The sequence below is a fragment of the Lynx canadensis genome, chromosome B1 (assembly GCF_007474595.2).
Source record: "Lynx canadensis isolate LIC74 chromosome B1, mLynCan4.pri.v2, whole genome shotgun sequence".
In the NCBI taxonomy this organism is placed as follows: Eukaryota; Metazoa; Chordata; class Mammalia; order Carnivora; family Felidae; genus Lynx; species Lynx canadensis.
This window is the reverse complement of record NC_044306.2, coordinates 138182980-138202624: the sequence shown is the minus strand read 5'-3', so window position 1 is coordinate 138202624 and position 19645 is coordinate 138182980. Positions and strand designations below refer to the sequence as shown.

At 50.1% G+C, this 19645-nt stretch overlaps 1 protein-coding gene across 1 annotated transcript in view; it reads right to left on the bottom strand.

Moving 5' to 3' along the window:
• The window catches only part of SCD5 (stearoyl-CoA desaturase 5), a 153816-nt gene extending 135627 nt beyond the window's left edge, over window positions 1-18189 (bottom strand). Inside the window, exon 1 of the mRNA XM_030313585.1 lies at window positions 17682-18189. Coding sequence (XP_030169445.1) covers window positions 17682-17913 — 232 coding nt within the window. The 5' untranslated portion in view covers window positions 17914-18189. The remainder of the gene's footprint in view (window positions 1-17681) is intronic.
• Window positions 18190-19645: the final 1456 nt, after the last annotated feature.

Here is a 19645-nt window from a genome sequence, read left to right as displayed (position 1 = left end):
TGAGAAATGAGCAGGGGGTGGCTTCTGGACAAGGCAATAGCAGCCCTGCCGGCAGAGAGACACAAAAGCATCATGCCCTGTTATGTAGTGCCTGACTACCACCGGAGTGAGGGTGGCTGAGCCCCGGCCAAGGGGAGAGATGGAAGCCCATATCCCCGTCACTGTCACCAAGAGGACAGATCTCTGCCACCAGGCATGTACCTGTGGGCACTGCTATCCTCACCCACCCCCGCTCCAGAGATGTGCCCACGTCCGGCGCCCAAATCTCTGCTGTGTAGGAAGTCAGTGTTTCTCAAGATAGTGTCACCTGGGGGTGCCCGGCAGGGCTCGGCAGTCAGAAGAACCTTCGCACAAGCCCTTACCACCCCTTGCCAATTCTGTGATCTTGGGCAAATGAGTCCTCCCTACATTCTGCTTCCTCAAATCCAAAATACAGATGATACCAGGACAAGTGGACAGTCTCTTAGCAAAGCCCTAGGGTCAGACGTGCGTCAAAATTCAGAATTTTTCAGATTTTAGAAAAGTAATAGAGCACAAAGGCATATAATGAGTCTGTCATCAAACACAAGAACGTGAGTATTCAGACTACATAGTTTAGGTCACATTTTGCTACCAAATGAGTTCATTGGATCAAGTTATCCCTCCACATCAGTTGTGAGAGAACTTTGTTTTCAAAATGTTATTGTTGTTCTTCAGAACTGCAGTTAAGACATCATGGCCCTGGTGTGCCTGGGTGGCTCAGTCCGTTAAGTGTCCGACTTAGGCTCGGGTCATGATTTTGTGGTTCACGAGTTCCAGCCCCACATCGGGCTCTGTGCTGACAGGGCAGAGCCTGCTTCAGATCCTCTGCCCCCCCTCCCTGCTCCTCCTCCGCTTGCACTCTCTCTCTCAAAAACAAATAAATTAAATAAACAAAAACAACTCCCTAGGGTTCTGCTGTGTGAACTAAGAGTTACAGCGCCCCCTAGTACAGCTCATCCCTGCATCCCGGCCTGCTTCTGTCCTGGCATTCATCTCTCTGAATCTTAGCTGGCCTAGGTCTTCTCCCTTTCTAGATCCCCAGCATCCCATGGGTAGGAAGGACCGCTTGCTAACCTTTGTGTTCCGAGCACCTGGCCAGCCCTAGGCCCATGTCCCCACATGTGTGGGAAATGGAATTTAATTAGACATCGAAATCTCCCAGCCCACCGTCTCCAAGCAGGTGCAGAAAAGGACATCTCAGAAGTATTCCCTCATTGTTCCTGAACTTGAGCACAGATAAAAACGCTAATGTGCATATTTAGCATCCTCACAAGGGTGCCTGGAGAACCTCTTTTGCACTTCAAAATACATTTTTTTCAAAAACCCAATTGTTATCCACTAGGAATGGCGCTGGCCAGGGAGACTTAGGAGATAGCCCTTCAGCTAAAATTTATTTTATTTGAGTCCAAAATCTTCCCTCCAACCTGTAGACTAAAGAAGCACCTGGCAGACCCAGGAGGTCTGGGAGGCCAGCGTGGGCCTCCGCTTCCCCAGCGACCGCTGCCATACGTCAGGTGCACTCTGGGCAGAGGGCCAAGGGGAGATTTGCATTTAGTGCTTTACAGTTCTTCCCTAGGAAGACTCAGTCCTGAGAAGCCAGCCTGGCTGAGTTCGGAAGCTCCTGCCTGCCTCTTTGCGCTGGCATCACTGAATGAGAGAAACTGGTGGGGGCGCTCATGGAAGGCTGAGTGAGCCCTGACATCTAAACCAGCACCGGCTTCCTGAGAAGCACTCACGCTAAAAGAAAAAGGGATTTGGAAAGCACATCTCCTTTCCAAGAGAAAGGAAGGGGAAGATCCAACAGCAGGAGGAACTGAAATATCCATTTGGATTAGGGTCCTCGGTGAGAAAGGTCACAGGCCCTTGCTGCCCGCCCCCCACCCCCACCCCCAGTAAGACCACCTAAGTCACGCAGCCACATTTACAGGATGCAGGTTAGGATTAACCCCTCGGCCCCCCTCAGGTGCACTGTTAACATCGAGAGCCCAGTGTCTTTCCCCCTCATTCTCATTTGTTGGTGGGTCTGAAACCTTTACCAAGGTCCTTGTATCTCAGGCAGCAGAGGAGCCTGGGTCCAGGATGTCCACTAAAACGTGTCTTGCCCCAGGACAGCCGCACCGTGTCTCCAACCGCCAAGAAGCAGGGGCATGACGGACCTGAGAAGTGTGTGCTCTTCCGGAAATGATGATGGTAAAGCTGCCGACCCTCAGAGATGAAAGGGGTCTTATTGAGGGGCTCCTGTGGCCTCTGTATGAGGAATGAACAAGCGTGCTCGACCCAGACATATCTGTACAGTGGACTCACAGCCCCAACGTGCTTGTTGGTTCTGGGAGTGATGGTGGTCGGTGCCTGGGGTAGGGGTGGGGCTGCAGGGGCACTGATGCTGGGCAGGCCGCTGCTGCACCTAATTGAGTCCTCACAGGAGTCCCCACAAAAGGAGGCTTGGGGCACTCCCGGGCAGGTGAAGGTGTCTGCCTAAGGCTGTTTGGGTCTTTCTCCAGGGGTTTTCTTCACCTCTTCCAAACAGCTCTTCCCCCAGGCACCTAAGGCAGGATCAAAGCACCTATCCTCACCCCGGCCCACAACACAAGCCTGCTCCACCCCCACCAAGCCTTCCAGGTACTATATCCTCTATATCCGCCTTCCTTCCTCTCTAGGCTCCCAGTGGAGAAACCCAGCTCTCCTAGGCGGTCTGACCCATGTTAGACGTGTTCTGAAAGCAATTCACAGGAACGTGTGGATTCCTAGGGGGAGCTGTCTGCAAGCTATTCACATTCCTAAAATGCTGCCTCTTATCAACCCTAAGGAATCTTGGGCTAGTGGAATTTCAAGCAATACAATAGGGAGGCCACACGACAACTCTGAGGCAGGGGGATGCGATGTTAAAGTGCGTCACCCCCGGGCCACCTGCCCCTTGGACAGCACCTCCAACCCACAGGGTGTAAGGGCCACCTGTGGTGCCTGTTAAATGCAGACCCCTGGGTCCAGCTCCCAGAGGTCCTGGTTCTGCAGGTCTGGTGAAGCCCCCAAATCTGCACATTCAGTGAGCAACTCACAGGACTCCAATGCAGACAGTCTGCAGACCACACAGAGAGTACTGAAAGGCCCATCTCCTATGCCTGTGTCTCACTTTCTACCCCTTTCTGCTTTTGAAAACAGCCTCTCAAAGCTGTCTTCCCCCAGAGAGCTGGGGCAGTAGGTAGGGGAAGAGTAGCTCCCTCAGTTTTCCATGTGGATGATGTAGTCAGAATTACCCCAACTAATACTCAATACTCTGATATTTATACATACAAGTGTCTGAAATTTGCTTCAATCTAATCCGAAGGAAAAAAGAAAGTTACAAAGGACATTACTAGGACCTAATGACATTTGTCTATCCACCGTGGGTGAGATAATGCTAAGGTTAAATTCCTCGTTTTGGTAGCTGTACTGTGGTTATATTTGTTATGCGTACGAAATACGTGCTGAGGCAGTTAGAGATAAAAGGGCATGATGCCTCCAAAGTCTTCTCAAATGGCTCCGAGAAATAACACACACATATATGTGGACACAAACACATATGGAAAATGACAAAGAAAGAAGAGGCAAGACATAAATTGCTGAGTCTGGGTGGAGTATACAGGAGTTCCCTGCACTGTCTTAGAACTCTTCAGTGTGTCTGACATCACATATCAAAGCAAAAAGTTACATGGAAAAAAAAAAAAATCCCAGGCCAGTAGGGGGTGTCAGCGAGAAGGAGTCAATTCCCTGTACCTTGTCCCAGGTATGGCTTGAGGGGCACCAGCAGGCTAGCCTGAGAGCCTAGCACCATTTACAACATTGTGGGCAGTGAGGCATGAGCTGGGAGGTGCCCCCTGGATTTGTGGTGCCGCCCTGCATGTCTTGTCCTGCCAACCCCCAGCACTGAAAGGAAATGACTCCACAATCTGAGTTTGGCAATGTTATTTTTTTCTGATAGTACAATTAATATTTTTTAGGGGAGAAATCTTACAAAGAAGCAGTTATAAAATAAAAGAAAAATAGCCTTTCAGACACACATTGCCCTCATTACCAAAGGAGGGTTTTTTCTAATTTTTGTTTATTTTTTGAGAGAGAGAGAGAGAGAGAGAGAGAGAGACAGAATATGAGTGGGGGAGGGGCAGAAAGAGAGGGAGACACAGAATCTGAAGCAGGCTCCAGGCTCTCAGCACAGAGCCTGACATGAGGCCTGAACTCACAAACTGTGAGATCATGACCTGGGCCGAAGTCTGATGCTTAACAGACTGAGCCACCCAGGAGCCCCCGAAAAGAGTTTTTTATTAGGAAAGGTGTGTTACTTAAAACTCCAGAATTTACATTGGGCTTGAACGCCTGTCCTTACATGGTTTGGGGGATATAAATTTAAACCATAGCGACAGACTGATTTTTCTAAAGTTCTCATTCAGTTAGAATAGAATTGTGAGAGGGGCGCCTGGGTGGCTCAGTCGGTTAAGCGTCCGACTTCAGCTCAGGTCACGATCTCGCGGTCCGTGAGTTCGAGCCCCGCGTCGGGCTCTGGGCTGATGGCTCAGAGCCTGGAGCCTGCTTCTGATTCTGTGTCTCCCTCTCTCTCTGCCCCTCCCCCGTTCATGCTCTCTCTCTGTCTCAAAAATAAATAAAACGTTAAAAAAAATTAAAAAAAAAAAAGAATAGAATTGTGAGAAAGAAGCAAGAGATTATATGGATCATGTGATATATAACAAGAGGATGCACATGCAGAGGTAATATTGAAAATATTGGGCAGGCCACATGGCACCAACCAGCCCAACCAATCAGAATGGGCAGAGATTTTCAGCCCTGCAGCTGGGCCAGGCATTGACCCTTAAGCTCCTGGATTGTTGGGAGTTCCAGGAGTACCACAAAAGGCACCAGTACTCAGTATAGTATACACTTATTGAATACCAGCTGAATACCAACTGAAGGAATTTTAGCTCTAATAACTGTTGTGTATTCCAATCTTCATGGGGGTATTCTAAATTTGGGTTCATAGCCAGTCTATACTCAGAGGGTAGTGACTTAACTCTTCCCAGAGAGTCAGATGGAGTCAAGACACTGGAGTAATTGGAGTATAGCTCAAAAATGTTAAATGACTCACCCACTTCTCAAGAACTACTGAGCCCCACACAATGGATTTGGGGGTGGGAGATAGAGAGGGGAGACATGTGGGCATTGTTCACACTTGCTAATAAACATCTCCTTTTGCTTATAGAGCCTTCAGGGCAAAACAAATGCTTTCGGGGACACTCAAGTGAGTCATAGGCTGAGAATAGGGATGAGCTATGGTGTAACCATCTGCGAAGGCTTCTCATGAACATATTTATTAGAGGAGTGAATGACAAGCTACTTCATGAAACAGTTAAATTTTAGAAATTTATTTGTAATTTCATGCATGGGCCTTTTAAAGAAGTAACAGTATTTTCCATTATATACCCAAGCTGAGAGAACATTAAGTTGGTTACTGTACTGGGAAAAATCACAGCTGTTCCTTTGAATTATAAAAGGTATGAGGGTAGAAACTTAGTTTTTGTTTGTTTTGGTTTGTTTTGGTTTACACAGTGCCTGGTTCAAGACCATAAGTAATTAGCCGCTTGCTTGATAAATGCTTTTTGATGATGAGGTGGAGAATGCTAAGGAGGTGACCTTCCCATCTGGGTCACAGGTCGCTTTTTTTTTTTCCTGTAGCAATTATTTTACTTAATATAAGACAGCTGTCTTCTTAGCAGGTGAACATAATGGCAGACCTCATGTAGTATTTACTTATTTTTCCCGGATGGGTGCCTGTGGCAGGGTGTTCAGCCCCTGTACAAGGGTTATGCCTCTCCCAGTAAGGGTTTGTGCCAGTCACAGGTTGCACTTACAAGCCATTGTCTCTTCAGGGAACCAAGCTAAAATCAACACAATCAAATTGCAAGTGTTGGATGACAGGAAGAAAATAAATTTAAACCTGACTTCTAAACTCTTTTCTTGTCCCATTTCATCTCCAAGTCCATTGGTATTGGATTCCCCTCCCCCCCCCCCCCCACTTTAAGGGCAATCTCAGAAAACGTCCACAATCCCACAAGACCTTGATTACCACATCAGCATCACCTACGTGTATGGAGAGTAATGACCAGCCAGCCTCTAACACAGCTTCTAAGACATCCAAAAACCACCCGCAGACCATCGATTGAGCACTTACCTTAAGTAGGCACTTCACATGCAGTGTTCGGCGGGTTTTATACAATGGCTACACTGCATCCCTGCTCTAGACATTCTCCCCAGGAGCACTTTAAAACATGGTTTTCCAAAATCTCTAGCCAAAAGCTATGGCTTTGTTTCCTTGATCCCACAGTGAGCAATTTCTCCTTAAGTGTAAGATAGTTCTTTCTAGGTTGTTTGTGCAAATACAAAGTACCTGCTGGGTGAGGTTAAGTGGACTTTTAAAGGCCCTTTTAAGTAAAATCTGAAGCAAGAGAACAGAAATCTGGACATGACTTCATCACTGAGGTTCTGTGTCACCTGAAAGATGAAGAAAATAACCAACCAAGAAAACTACTTCTCAGGGGAAAGTATGTCACCATGGAAAACCTTGGTTAAAAAACATTCTATGGGCGCCTGGGTGGCTCAGTTGGTTGAGGGTCCGACTCTTAATTTCAGCTCAGGTCAAGATCCCAGAGTCCCAGGGGCGCCTGGGTGGCGCAGTCGGTTAAGCGTCCGACTTCAGCCAGGTCACGATCTCGCGGTCCGGGAGTTCGAGCCCCGCGTCAGGCTCTGGGCTGATGGCTCAGAGCCTGGAGCCTGTTTCCGATTCTGTGTCTCCCTCTCTCTCTGCCCCTCCCCCGTTCATGCTCTGTCTCTCTCTGTCCCAAAAATAAATAAACGTTGAAAAAAAAAAAAAAATCCCAGAGTCCTGGGATCAAGCCCTGCATCAGGCCCCACCTAAGATTTTTCTCTCTCTCTCCCCCTCTCTCTCCCCTGCTCATGATCTCTCTCTCTCTCTCTCAAATTAAAACAAACAACAAACAAAAAAACATTCTAAATCACGCATTTTCCATCTTCTTTTTAATTCAGTTCTCTCAGGGGGGATTTAACAATTCCATGCCCAGAGAAAATCTCCCCAGCCCCACCTCACCCCCCATAAAAATCCAGCACAGCAACAGAGAGCTCTGCGAGTTCCGAGTGAGGTCTGGGTGACTCACTGCACGGACACACGTACAGGGGGACAGGCTGACCTCTGGGGCATTGAGAGAGGCTTCTTGCTTCACAATCCTTACCCCCAAATCACAGGGAAAGTTCTCTAACAAGGGAAAAAGCATTTTTTTAAAAAGTTTGTTTATTTAGAGAACACATGTGCACATGCATGTGTGAGCACACAAGCGGGGGAGGGGCAGAGAGGGAGGGGGTGGGTTGAGAATCCCAAGCAGGCTTCACGCTGTCAGCTCAGAGCCTGAGGCAGGGTTCAAACTCACAAACCGTGAGATCATGACCTGAGCCGAAATCAAGAGTCCGATGCTCAACTGATTGAGCCACCCAGGCATCAAGAGGAAAAAACATGTATTTTTATTTATTTATTTTGAGAGAAAAAGAGCAGAAGCAGGGAGGGGCAGAGAGAGGGGGAAAGAGAAAATCCCAAGCAGGCTCTGCACTGTCAGCGCAGAGCCAAATGCAGGGCTCGAACCCGCGAACTGTGAGATCAAGACCTGAACCGAAATCAAGAGTCGAACACTTAACCGACTGAGCCACCCAGGCGCCCCTGGGGAAAAAGACATTTTTAAAGTTAAAGGATAAAACTTTATCTTCTGTTAGAAGGAAAGGCCACACAGTGCCTAAACTCCTTCATTTATTCCTTCATCCATTCACCCAACACTGATATGTGAGCAGAGGCTGTGTGCCTGGTCCTGGGGAGGCAGGGGTGTCATGGAAGAGGTCAAAGCCTCACGGAAAAGGCAGACTTTTACAAATCACTGTAATGACAGCAGGATTTGAGAAAAGTTCAGGGGGTGGGAAACAGAGGAGAGAGAAAAGGCTACCATATGAAACCAGAGCCTTTCCAGGGAATGGAGGTGACACCAAAGAGGGAAAGTCAAGACAAAAGGTGAAGGAAGTCCCTGGAGTAAAGGTGTTGGCTGTCCGAGCAGCCAAGCCATCTTCTTCCTTCAAGCAGGGCCTGGATCTTGCTTGCCTCTTAATCCCCACTCCTTCCACCCCTACCACATGTGGCTTGGTGGCCAACCTTGAGTAATCCTCTGCCAATGACTGGCTTAACAAGGGACTTGGGACACAATCCTGCAAGTGAGACTGGAGGAGACATCAGGTGTGAGGTGCCCAGGAAAGATCTCTCTGTTGAGACATCAGGAGGGGATATCCTCTTTCTTCTTCTGTAGGACATTGTAACTCCATGTGCTGCCTGGCACTCTGGCAGCCATCTTGTAACCAGGAGGAAAACTAAATTTGACATGGCCACCATGGCAGAAATAAAACCTGCCATTTGATGACAGGAGTGCCCTACCTCAGAAGTACCCTACCTCAGGATTTATTATCAGTTGAAATTAGAAATTTTCCTTATCATTTAAGCCACTTAAACTTGAGTTTTGTGCTGTGGCCAAAAGCATCCTAACTGATCCGATTTACTTCATAATTTTGTGGAAGACAGCCCTCCCCTGAGGCCTCTTCACCTTTACCAGTTCATCTGTTAAATAGACAAGCTGAATCCCCAAGGGCTGTGCACAGAGCCTTCCTGTTATTTTTCCCCAGTTCTATTCATGAAAATAAAATTAATTTTCTAGCCCATGAATTAAACATTGCTTCTGCCGGCTGAAAGATTTTAGCAACAGCCTTTTGTTGGCAAGAGAAGCAGGATCCTGACATGTTCTAAAATAAGCTACAAGGAGGCAGAAGGGGAGGAGGAGAGGGTGAGGGGAGGAGGCCATTAAGAGGAAGAAGGAAGAGCTGGCAAATCCCACTCGCGTCCATCCGGCTCCTCTGGACATTCAGCCTGTGGCTGCACTTAAGGGCGCACTTCTCTAACTGTAGCGTGGAGATGAATCAACTGGACATCTTATTAAGAGGCAGGCCTTGGGGCACCTGAGTGGCTCAGTCAGTCCGACTTTAGCTCAGGTCATGATCTCACGGTTCATGGGTTCGAGCCCTGTGTCAGGCTCTGTGCTGACAGCCGAGAGCCTGGAGCCTGCTTCAGATTCTGTGTCTCCCTCTCTCTCTGCCCCTCCCCACTTGTGTTCTCTCTCTCTCTCTCAAAAATAAATAAACATTAAAAAAAAATTAAAAAGATAAAGAGGCAGGTCCTGACTCAGTAGGTCCAGAATGGGGTCTGAACAGCTGTCTTTCTTTCTTTTTTTGAGAGTGAGGATATAAGTGAGTGAGGGACAGAGAGACAGAGAATCCCACGAAGGGCAGGGGGTGGTGGGGAGAAGCAGGGCTCACCCGACACAGGGCTCAGATTCACAAACCATGAGATCATGACCTGAGCCGAAGTCAGATGCTTAACCGACTGAGCCATCAGGGGCCCCAAAGACTTTATTTCTAACAAGCCCCTGGTGACCCTGCTGCTGGCCCACAGAGCCCTCTAACCTATCCTAGTAAGCTGCGAAATGGGGAGCAGGATGTCAGAAAGAGGACTAACCTGAAATGAGGGCTAGTGAGAACCAGCCGTTTAAACTCGCCTTCAAGGGAGAAAGTGAGGCAAGGACACCGTCCCCCATCCCCATACATATGCACCTTCCAGAAACAAGGAAGAGTAGAGAACAGGGAGGGGAGTGGAGGACGGCACGCTGGGTCTGGTTTGCCTGTACTCTTGTACTCAGGCGTTTTCGTAAACGAGTCTCGGAACAGTACCTTTGAGTCTGAAATCAGATGCCCAGCCGAGATGTTACTCCTTGCCTCCCCTCAGCTCTGGACAGCCTGAGGGCCAGCCGTGCTCCACTGCCCACCTGCTCTAGGTGGCTGCCCCAGGGTCTTTCCTGGAAAACTTCAGACTCACTTATCCCACCGGCAAGTGTCTGGCCTAAAAATTTCACTCCAGACCATTCGATCATAGCAGGAATTGTTGGTGCGTGTGATGGGCTGAGAGGAGAAGGCGAAAGTCAGGGAGAGGTTGAGGGCAGCCTCTCCACATGCCCCATCCTGCTAATCCCCAGGAATCTTCCTTGCCCTGCATCTGGCCCCTGACCACCTCCAGCCTCACTGGACCATCAGGTCCTTGAACCGGCCTTCTCTGTCTCTCCTCACCCCTCCCCCCAATGCCATCTCACCCAAACCCCTCCACCAGCCAGCCCCAGCCTTGGGCCTCCTGCCAGGCTCAGTGCAGCCATCTCTTCCTGTGGGGAGCCTCCCCAGCTTCCCCAGGCCAGCACTCTGTAACTAATGCTGCCTTGGCATACGGTGCACCTGTCCGTCTCTCCAGTTGGCCTCTAAGTGCCATGAAGTCAGGGATAGAGCCAACGCCTGGTAGGTAATGGGTGAGTCATAAACATTATCCAACAAGGGAATTAAATAATGGTTCTCAGCCCGGCTGTGCATCAGAAATATCCAAATGGAAAAGAAGAGAAGAGAAGGGGAGGGGAGGGGAGGGGAGGGGAGGGGAGGGGAAGAGAAGGGAGGGGAGGGGAGGAGAGGAGAGGAAGAAGCCAGGGCATCACTCCTAGAGATTCCAATTCTGGGTGAGGGCTGAGGCTTCCAAAAATTGCAAAGGATCCCCAAGTGATTCTGACGTGCAGCCTGTTTTGACAATCACTGGAATGGAAAAAAATGAATGAATTCGTGGATGGATGAGTATGTGACTGCATGTACAACTGTGAGGACCTCTCTCGTGGCCACTGGCACACATAATGAACAAAGGATGGGCATTTCTGGGGGGGACACAGCCAGTACCTGTTGTGGGGCCACCACCCCATTGCCTGACGAAATAAAATCAGAGGCAACAGCCTTGACCCCATGACCAAGGCTTTCTGACAATGAGGGTGCTGGAACAAGGTCCAGCCTCCAAAGGATGAACTAAACAGAGGGAAGGAGATAAGGGAAGCAGTAAGGGAATGTGGGCCCAGGCACAGGGATAACATTTCCTCTGTGCTGCTTGCAGGCCAAGTTCTTTTTTTCTTTTTCTTTTTCTTTTTGTTTTTTTAACTCCGGTAGTTAATATACAACATTATATTAGTTTCAGGTATACAATATAGTGATTCAACACTTTCTTTTTTTAAAAATTTTTAATGTTTATTTATTTTTGAGAGAGAGAGAGAGAGAGAGGGAGGGAGGGAGGGAGGGAGGGAGGGAGGGAGGGAGGGAGGGAGGGAGGGGCAGAGAGAGAAGGGGACAGAGGATCCAAAGCAGGCTCTAGGCTCCAAGCTATCAGCTAGCCCGACGTGGGGCTCAAACCCACAAACTGTGAGATCATGACAGGCACCCCTGATTCAACACTTTCACACATCACCCTGTGCTCATCACAGGTCAGGCCAAGTTCTTTACTGCATTGTTTCATTTCCCTCCAGCTGCAATACTGTTGTCCTAGTAATTAACCTCACTGCACACCTGGGGACACTAAGCTTCGGGAAGGTAGTCATCTGCCCAAGGCTGAACTTGGGAGGCTTTTTTCTTTAAGTTTATTTATTTATGTTTAGGGCTGGTAGGAGCAGAGAGAGAGAGGGAAAGAGAGAATCCCAAGCAGGCTCTGCACTGTCAGCGCAGAGCACAATGCAGGGCTTGAACCCACAAACTGTGAGATCATGAGCTGAGCACAAACTAAAAGTCAGACACTCAACCAACTGAGCCATCCAGGTGCCCCTGGGGGCTGGGTTTTGATCCCAGACCCTCACTCCAAAGCCCATACTCTTAACCTCAGGGCTAAGAAACCATACATGAGACAGCAGGGACAGGTAGACTGCATGCCAGAAACTAAAGAATGTCAAAATACACACTCATTGAGAATAATGTCACCCAAAGACATCACTGTGTTTTGCAAAATCCTAACCATGGCTATGTCATCCTTTTGTAAATCCATCAATGGCTTTTCCAGGCAATTATTATAATTTTATATCATACACAAAACTAGACAAGGCAAGAACAAAAATGTTACAGCAAGGTCATGATGGAACATTTGGATTTAAAGGCTGTGCCGTGGAGCGCTTGGGTGGCTCAGTGGGTTAAGCGTCCCACTTCGGCTCAGGTCATGATCTCGCGGTTCATGGGTTTGAGCCCCGCGTCAGACTCTGTGCTGACAGCTCGGAGCCTGGAGCCTGCTTTGGAATCTATGTCTCCCTCTCTCTCTGCTCCTCCCCTCCTTGTGCTCTCTCTCTCTCTCTCTCAAAAATAAACATTAAAACAAATTTAAAATAAATAAATAAAGGATGTGCTTTTTACATTTGAGCCCCAAGTGCTCCAAGTCCCAGACAGACGATGAAGCCAGTGCAGATTTCATGACACTGGCCCCCATCGTGGGAGGTAATAACAGCAGGCAGCACTGAGTGTCTACTCTCTGGCAGGCACTTTCCTATGTGCCCCAGTTCTGAAAACAACTTTCAGCTCAGTATCACCGCCCCCCTTTCACAGACAAGGAAGCCGAGGCTCACAAACTGGAAGGGGACATGTATGAGGCTGAACTAGGGGCAGCACATTCATTCCAGCCCTGGTTTCTACTCTGTAGCACTCTTTCTCATTTCCAGATCACAGTACAGTCTGCAGGGACCTTGACCAGCTTTAGAAAAAACTGAGTTAATAATGTTAACCTCAAACCTATATTTATACTTGGCGGGACTATTAAGCCAGCAAAAGCAGACTGTCTTCTCTCCTGTTTTGCTGCACGCCAGCCTTGGGTAAGGCTCTTAGAGCTTGCCCATTTATTAAAAATGCAACAGTTGCAACAATGGGCTGGGAATTACAGATTTAAAAAAAGGAAGACTCTTTTTCATTTTTCGTTTTTTTAGTAGTTTAATGAGCATTAAAGTTTTTTTTTTTTTTTTTTTTTTAACATGACTCAAGAAGACCGGGATGGGAGGGAAAAAAAAAACACAAGTCAAAACTGAGACTTGTTAGAGATTTAGAAATGATTGGGCTGTGCTCAAAAAACCCTAAAGAAAACGCCAAAGACCAGGTGAGTTGTCAGCTAAACAAAAAGATTCTTATCTACAGAATAGTGACCTTTTGGAGGAAAATAGGAGGAAGACAGAATCAAAGAGAAGGGAATGGGGGAGGGAGGAAAGACTAGAAGGGATGTGTTCATTTCTCTTTGGGAATTTTGAGAAAGAACCTTTGTTTCCAAAGCCAAAGCACTCTTTTCCATACAAGAGAGGCAACAAAGCCAAGTTCTGTGCCAGCATTGCAGAATTCATTGTGCTGTAGGAGGACCTTTTTCCCTTCTATTAAAGAAAAAGAGCCAATATCAGGACCAATAATAATGGCAGCTAATAATTATTGAACACCAACCAAGAGCAAGGTACCATGCTATGATTTACACGCCTCTCAAATTTAGAGCAAGAGGTATTAATATACCCATTTTACAGGTGCGAAAAATGGAGTTTAGAGATGTTAATTTGTCCAAGGTCATGTAGCTGGTAAGTAGGAAAGCAAGGATTCTTGCTCAGATAGGTCTCTCTCTCCTGAGACACACTCCCCCTAGAAAATACGGAGGCAAGCCAGAAGTCTGAAGTCACACCTTCTTGGGGCTCTGTGACAACTGTAGGGACTTGATAGAAAAAGAAGCACAACCCAACAAAGACATCAAGAGGATCCCAAGTCGTGGAGTGAGTTTACTCAATGCCTGACAGAAGACAGCTCATCTTTGGGCAACTCTCGGAATTGCACAGAATTTGATTGGTGGACCAGCACTCTCCAAACCCCAGCCTCTCCCAATGCTCCCTTCGCCCCGCCCCCCGGAGTGCTTTGTTAATCCCTGCCCCCTCCCAGCTTCCCCCCCATAGGCTAGCTTCCTCCCCATAGGCTAAACCCCACTTCAGAGAGTCCAGAAGCTCCAGCAAGGGCACCAGGGAATCCGGAATAGCCTCAATGGTTTGCCCCAGGACTGGATGGAGGAAGGGAGCAGGGTTACAGGGCTAATTACTGTTCGCATGCCTCATACTTCCACTGAAGTTGTCCCAAGAGGACACAAAAGCTATGATGTCACCATGAAACACACTTAGGGGACTCAGTGACACTTAGAGAGAAACCAACAGCAGAATGCCCAGAGACAGGCGAAGCCAAAGCCTTCTGGAAAGGAGCCCGGGACTCTTAATACCATGACTCCTGCCACTCACTCTTCTGTCCCACTCATGTTGGGACTCAGGTAATGGACTAACTGCGCCTTTGGCCAAAAACTCTCAAAGCAGGCACTTTTGTGAGCTCAGGCCTGCAGGTGAAGATTTTTCTCCAACTCAGTTGGAGTTTGTGTTCTGTCCTTGAATCAACTTGTTAACTCATCCCTCAGGACCTGTGGCACCAAGAGCATTCTGTCCTGGTAGGCTGCCCACTTAGGAAACTGCAAGGAGAAGAAGGGAAACAACTCGCTCTGGTCCCAAGGAGAGTCATAAAAGGGTAGGGGGTTAGGCAACATAGGAGGCTGGGCAGGATAACTGGATGGACCTTTCATGGAGGACATTCTCCCACTCCACAAATCACGCTGCACACCTAACATACAGTCCCTGCTGGGTGCACTGCATCAATGCCTCTTGTTCCCAGGGCAACCTCACCTGGGATGAAGGGTGGCAAGCAATGGATGGGCTAAGCCAATTTCCTTGACAACTTAGGTCCCTGAAGCCGATGAGCAGCCCGTTAGCGCATGAACTCAGCCCTAAAGCTGGATAGAGCCAGTAGCAGAAGTGGGTGAAACAGGGTATCCAGTGGGGGAAATTTGTGGCTCAAGACCCCAGGGCTTTCACTGAAAATAACCCTATCTATCATAGTGATCAGCACAACAAATCTTAGCTCATCTCTGTCTCTCCTTCTTCTCTCACAAAATGTCCATCAGATAAGATTCATTTGTTTAGAACGTTTCTAAGTCAAAATTTTGGACTGTGAAACCACAACAGCCACCACTACATGCCCTTTTTTTCTTTTCTTTCTCTCTCCCCCCATCCTTCTCTCTCCCTCACTCCCTCCTTCTTTCTCTCTCTGTTTCTCCCTCCCTCTCTTTCTCTCTCTTTCTTTCTTTCTCTCTGTCTCTCTCTCTCTCTTTCTAGTGATGCAATGAAGCACAGGTAGGGAGAGAATCAAGATTCAGAGAACCGAGCTGATGAAAGGTAGCTAAGGCAGAAGACAATGCAGGAAGGTACAAGAGTGGGGTTGGCAACATCACCCACAGAGGGAAACCAGATTCCTGCAGTGTGTGGGCTTTTCTGGGGAAGCTGAAGGAGTTTGGGGCTGAGGGAGGCATCTTCCGGCCAAGGTCGTTCAGAAACAAAGATTCTGTCTTCACTACAGAGAAGAGCCTAGAAAAGGCAGAAGTGACTTGGCAAGCCTGGAGAGGAGGCCATGTCCTTGTGGCTCCTGGTGGGGTGCCAGGGTCAGCAGGCCTTGGGGGCTGTAGGGGGTGGAGCCTGTGGGTCCTCCGGAGCTCCGGGTATGTAAGGAAATGTTTTAAGTGCTCACTTCTCTCTGAGCTCTGACACTGCAGCTATTAAGACTAAGCTTTAATCCCCTGGAGGCAGGTGGACTCTGAAGTCCAATGGCACAATCTGAACCCCTGGAAAGGGAGAGAGGAGCTCCACAGAGGCTCTGGGGCTGTAAGGGCTTTAAATGGCAGTGTGGGGGGTATGTTCACGAAGCAATGGCTGAGCATCTTACAATCTAGTCACTTGGAGATAAGGGATGAAGGAGGATAGAGAATTAAACCAATACATGATCACAAAGACGATGGTGGAAAGGACACAGAATTGAGGAGGTGCAGGGTGCCTGGGTGGCTCAGTTGGTTAAGCATCCAATTCTTATTTCAGCTCAGGTCATGATCTCACGGGGTTGAGATCTAACCCCCGGTCCAGCTGAGCATGGCGCCTGCTTGTGATTCCCTCTTTCCCTCTCTCTTCTGCCCTTCCCCTGCTTGCTCACTCTCTCTTGAAAGAAAGAAAGAAAGAAAGAAAGAAAGAAAGAAAGAAAGAAAGAAAGAAAGAAAGAAAGAAAAAGAAGGAACTGAGGAGGTGCACTGACTGGGGAAGGCATGAGCAGGGGGTTGCCAAGGGCTTTTGCGGAACTTCAAAAGGCTTCATGGAGCATCTGGCTGGCTCAGTTGTTGGAGTAAGTGGCTCTTGACCCCTTGTAGTGAGTCTGAGGGCGTGCATTGGGTGTGGAGCTTACTTAAAGGGGGGAGAAAAGGCTCCATGGATTCCCAAAGACCCCCCTCTCACCATCCCTCTCTCAGTCACACCCCCTAAGAGTTACACCATTCTAGATGGGTTCGCTTCCAACAGGGGCTATAGGGTTTCAAGGGAAGGCTTGCAACCAGAGTGGCCCTTTATCAACCTCGGCATCTGAAGCTGGCACTGTACCAAATAAGCTTTGCAGAAAGAAGTCTTCTTATTATCTTCCTTCGTTTTCCCCTCTGGAAATAAAAGCAGGTTGTGCTTCTCCTGCCCCTGATCCTTGGAGATGCCCAAAATGGGAGCTGAAAGGGCTTCTTGGATAACTTCATCAAGTTCTCAGCCTGGGATATCAATGCCTGCACCTTCTGTCCTGGCTATTGCCTCTGAGGTGATTGAAGTCAAAACCCATTACTGGGGCCAGGGGGGTTCTGCGAGGTGGTTCAGAGGCCAGCAACTTGGGTCGTGTAAGGCAGGCACTGAGTTTCAGGGGCCCAGGAGATCAAGGAGTGGGTGGGTGCCCTGGTCCACTCTTGGGCTCCCTCCCCTGCCAACAAGTACGGGGGGGGGGTTGGCTAAGAAGAACGGCGGTGGGAGAGTCACAGATGCGGCGACAGCCCCGCACCTGCCAGAATAAGTCAGGGCCTGGAGGAGGCTCTCCCCAGCCACAGAGCTCTGTGCTGGCGACAGAGCGATCTCGCCAAGGTCTCGGTTTGCTCGCCAAGAAACTTCTGGGACCGTGTAAGTGCAACTGGACATAGCAGATCACGGAGGGGGCAGAGGCAGGAGCCTTGCGGGGACAGGAGGGAAACTGGTTTCATCCATCTCACGCGCGAGAATCAAGACCGTTCCTATGCCGGATCTCTCCACCTTCCTCCACTCCCTTTCTTGTCCTTAACTCGGCCCCAAGGTCCGCGGCCCGCGGAGGACACTGAGAACCTGAAAGGCGGCAGATAGGAGGACCCCAGGGACCAGCACGGACGACACAACAATCCCGCCCGTCCTCCCTCCCCGGAAGCCTCGGCCAGCCGGCGCCCAGCACGTCCCTCGGCGCGCCTCTGCACCCAGCGGTGGACCGACCGGACTCCGGGTCCCTCCCGCTCTCCAAGAGAGTCGACCAAGAGTCGGCAAATGCGCCCACTTAGCCAGACAGCGGAGAAGGGAGAAGTTGCAAAGACCTGGACTGAGATAGCAGCCCGTCCCAAGGGCCGACCACTGCAGGGCAAAGGGGCCGGGCGCGTGGGGGAAGCGAGCGGAGTGCGGGCAGGGCTCCCCGCACCACCGGCAGCGGAGCGGCGGCCGGCGACTCCGCGCGCCCCGCCGTGGCCTCGCCACGGCGCCCGGGGCACAGGGGGCGCCGGCGGGACTTACCCCAGAGCAGGGTGAGCAGCTTGGCTTTGGGGATAAGGGCCAGGGAGTACACGGCCCCCAGGTGGAGCAGGCTCATCAGGACGACGTTCCTCCAGACGACGATCTGCCGCTGCCCGCGCCCGCCCAGTCTCTGCGGGTCGCCGCCGCCTTCCGAGACTTCGATCCTCGCACGGATCTCCTCCTTGGCGTTGCGGAAGGGGACCTGCCTCCCGTCGGCGGCCGGGCCGGGCATGGCTGGGGAGAGGTGGGCGCCCGAGGCAGCGGCAGCGGCAGCGGCAGCGGCAGCAGGCAAGCGCTTGGCCGGCGCGGAGCTCTCCGGTGGGGGCGGGGGCTTCTGCCTTTTGGGGTTGGGGAGGGGTGGTCTCTGCACTCCCGTCCCCGCCTTCTCGGCCCTTCTCTGGTTCCTGCCCTCTTCTTCGGGCGCTCAGCGGGGACTAAGGATGCCAATCTGGGCGCCCGGCATCTGTTGCTGGCGAATCACCGCGGCGGCTGCTGGGGCCAAACTCCGCTGCGAGGAAGAGGAGGCGAGCGCAGGGGGCGGGAGGGGGCGCGGAGTTGGGGGAGGGCGCGCGGAGAGGGAGCGGGAGGGAGCCCTAGGAGGGAGTCGAGGAAGGAAGACCTGCATAGCTACAGCCAATCAGGACGGCTTGTGGGGCTCTTAAAGAGGAAGGCGCCCTCCTGGCCTCCGCTGCCCCGGGCTCCCGTGAGCGCGACGGGCGGGCGCGCGGGGTAGGCGCTTGGCCCCTCCGCCCGAGGGTGGGGGCATGTGGCTCCCCCGCCAGGGAGCCTGCAGCGCGGCTCACGGCACTTTTGTCGTTTTTGTGTGCTTCTCCAGTTCCAAAAAATACCTTTCCCTTTTGAAAATACTTTGTTTTATTTTGTTGTTTTTTGTTTTTTTGTTTTTTTTTTGTTTTTTTTTTTGAAGCCACAGTTCACTCGTGTTGGCGGATTTAAAATACTTGCCTGGGCTCGCAACACAGGTTAAGGCCATATCCGAGATGAGAATCAGAAGCGCACGCGTCTGCAGGTTCAACTGGCTCCTTGGGCCAGTGGAGGGATGGAGGCAGCTGCTCAACTTTTAACAGGCAGCCGCAACCACACACACAGTAGGTACTCAATTAGTGCCTTTTAGATGATACGTGATTTAGTAGCCACCAGTGCCCTGCCCACCGCGCAGCCCATCCGCGGCGGAGCTCTGCTTACGGCTAACTCTGGACTAATCAGCGCCCTTCCGGACTCCGCTGATGGAACAGTACCGTAAAGTCAGCACCGTTGTGAACGGGGCTTTAGAAAAATCACCCAGAACGTTCCAAGGAAAATTACCCCGTGAAAAACTTGTGTTTGTTCATTCCTCTCTCGCAGACAATTCAGAGCTGTTCAGAGGGAGCCCTAATTGCACAGAAATGCTGACGGGGTGAGCTGGTCGTGTTCTGAGCAGGTGAGACTGCACGTGTGGTAGCCGAAGAAAAAGCGCTCAGGACTGGAAATCAGGGGCTCTGAGTTCTAGTTCTGAGTCGTGTGACCCGTCTTGGCTTTCCAGACACAAATTTTCTTACCCGGGAAACAGAACTAATGTTTACTCTTTCTTCCAGCTTGCAATTCTATGAATGTGAGTTTGAAGGAGTACCATTATGTTGACAAATAAGGCTGATTTTGGGGTTACCCATCCTTTCCAAGATTCCAGGAGAGGGGGAAAAATTACAAAGAACTGGCTGCATGAAAGGGCCATACAAGAGCATCTTACTGTTAGCAGACCTGAAACAGTCCAATCAGCCAGTTTACAATAACGTCTGATTTATGGGGCGCCTGGGTGGCTCAGTCGGTTGAGCGTCAGACTTTGGCTCAGGTCATGATCTCATCACGGTTGATGAGTTGGAGCCCCACGTTGGGCTCTGTGCTGACAGCTCAGAGCCTCGAGCCTGCTTTGGATCTGTGTCTCCTTCTCTCTGCCCCTCCCCGCTCAG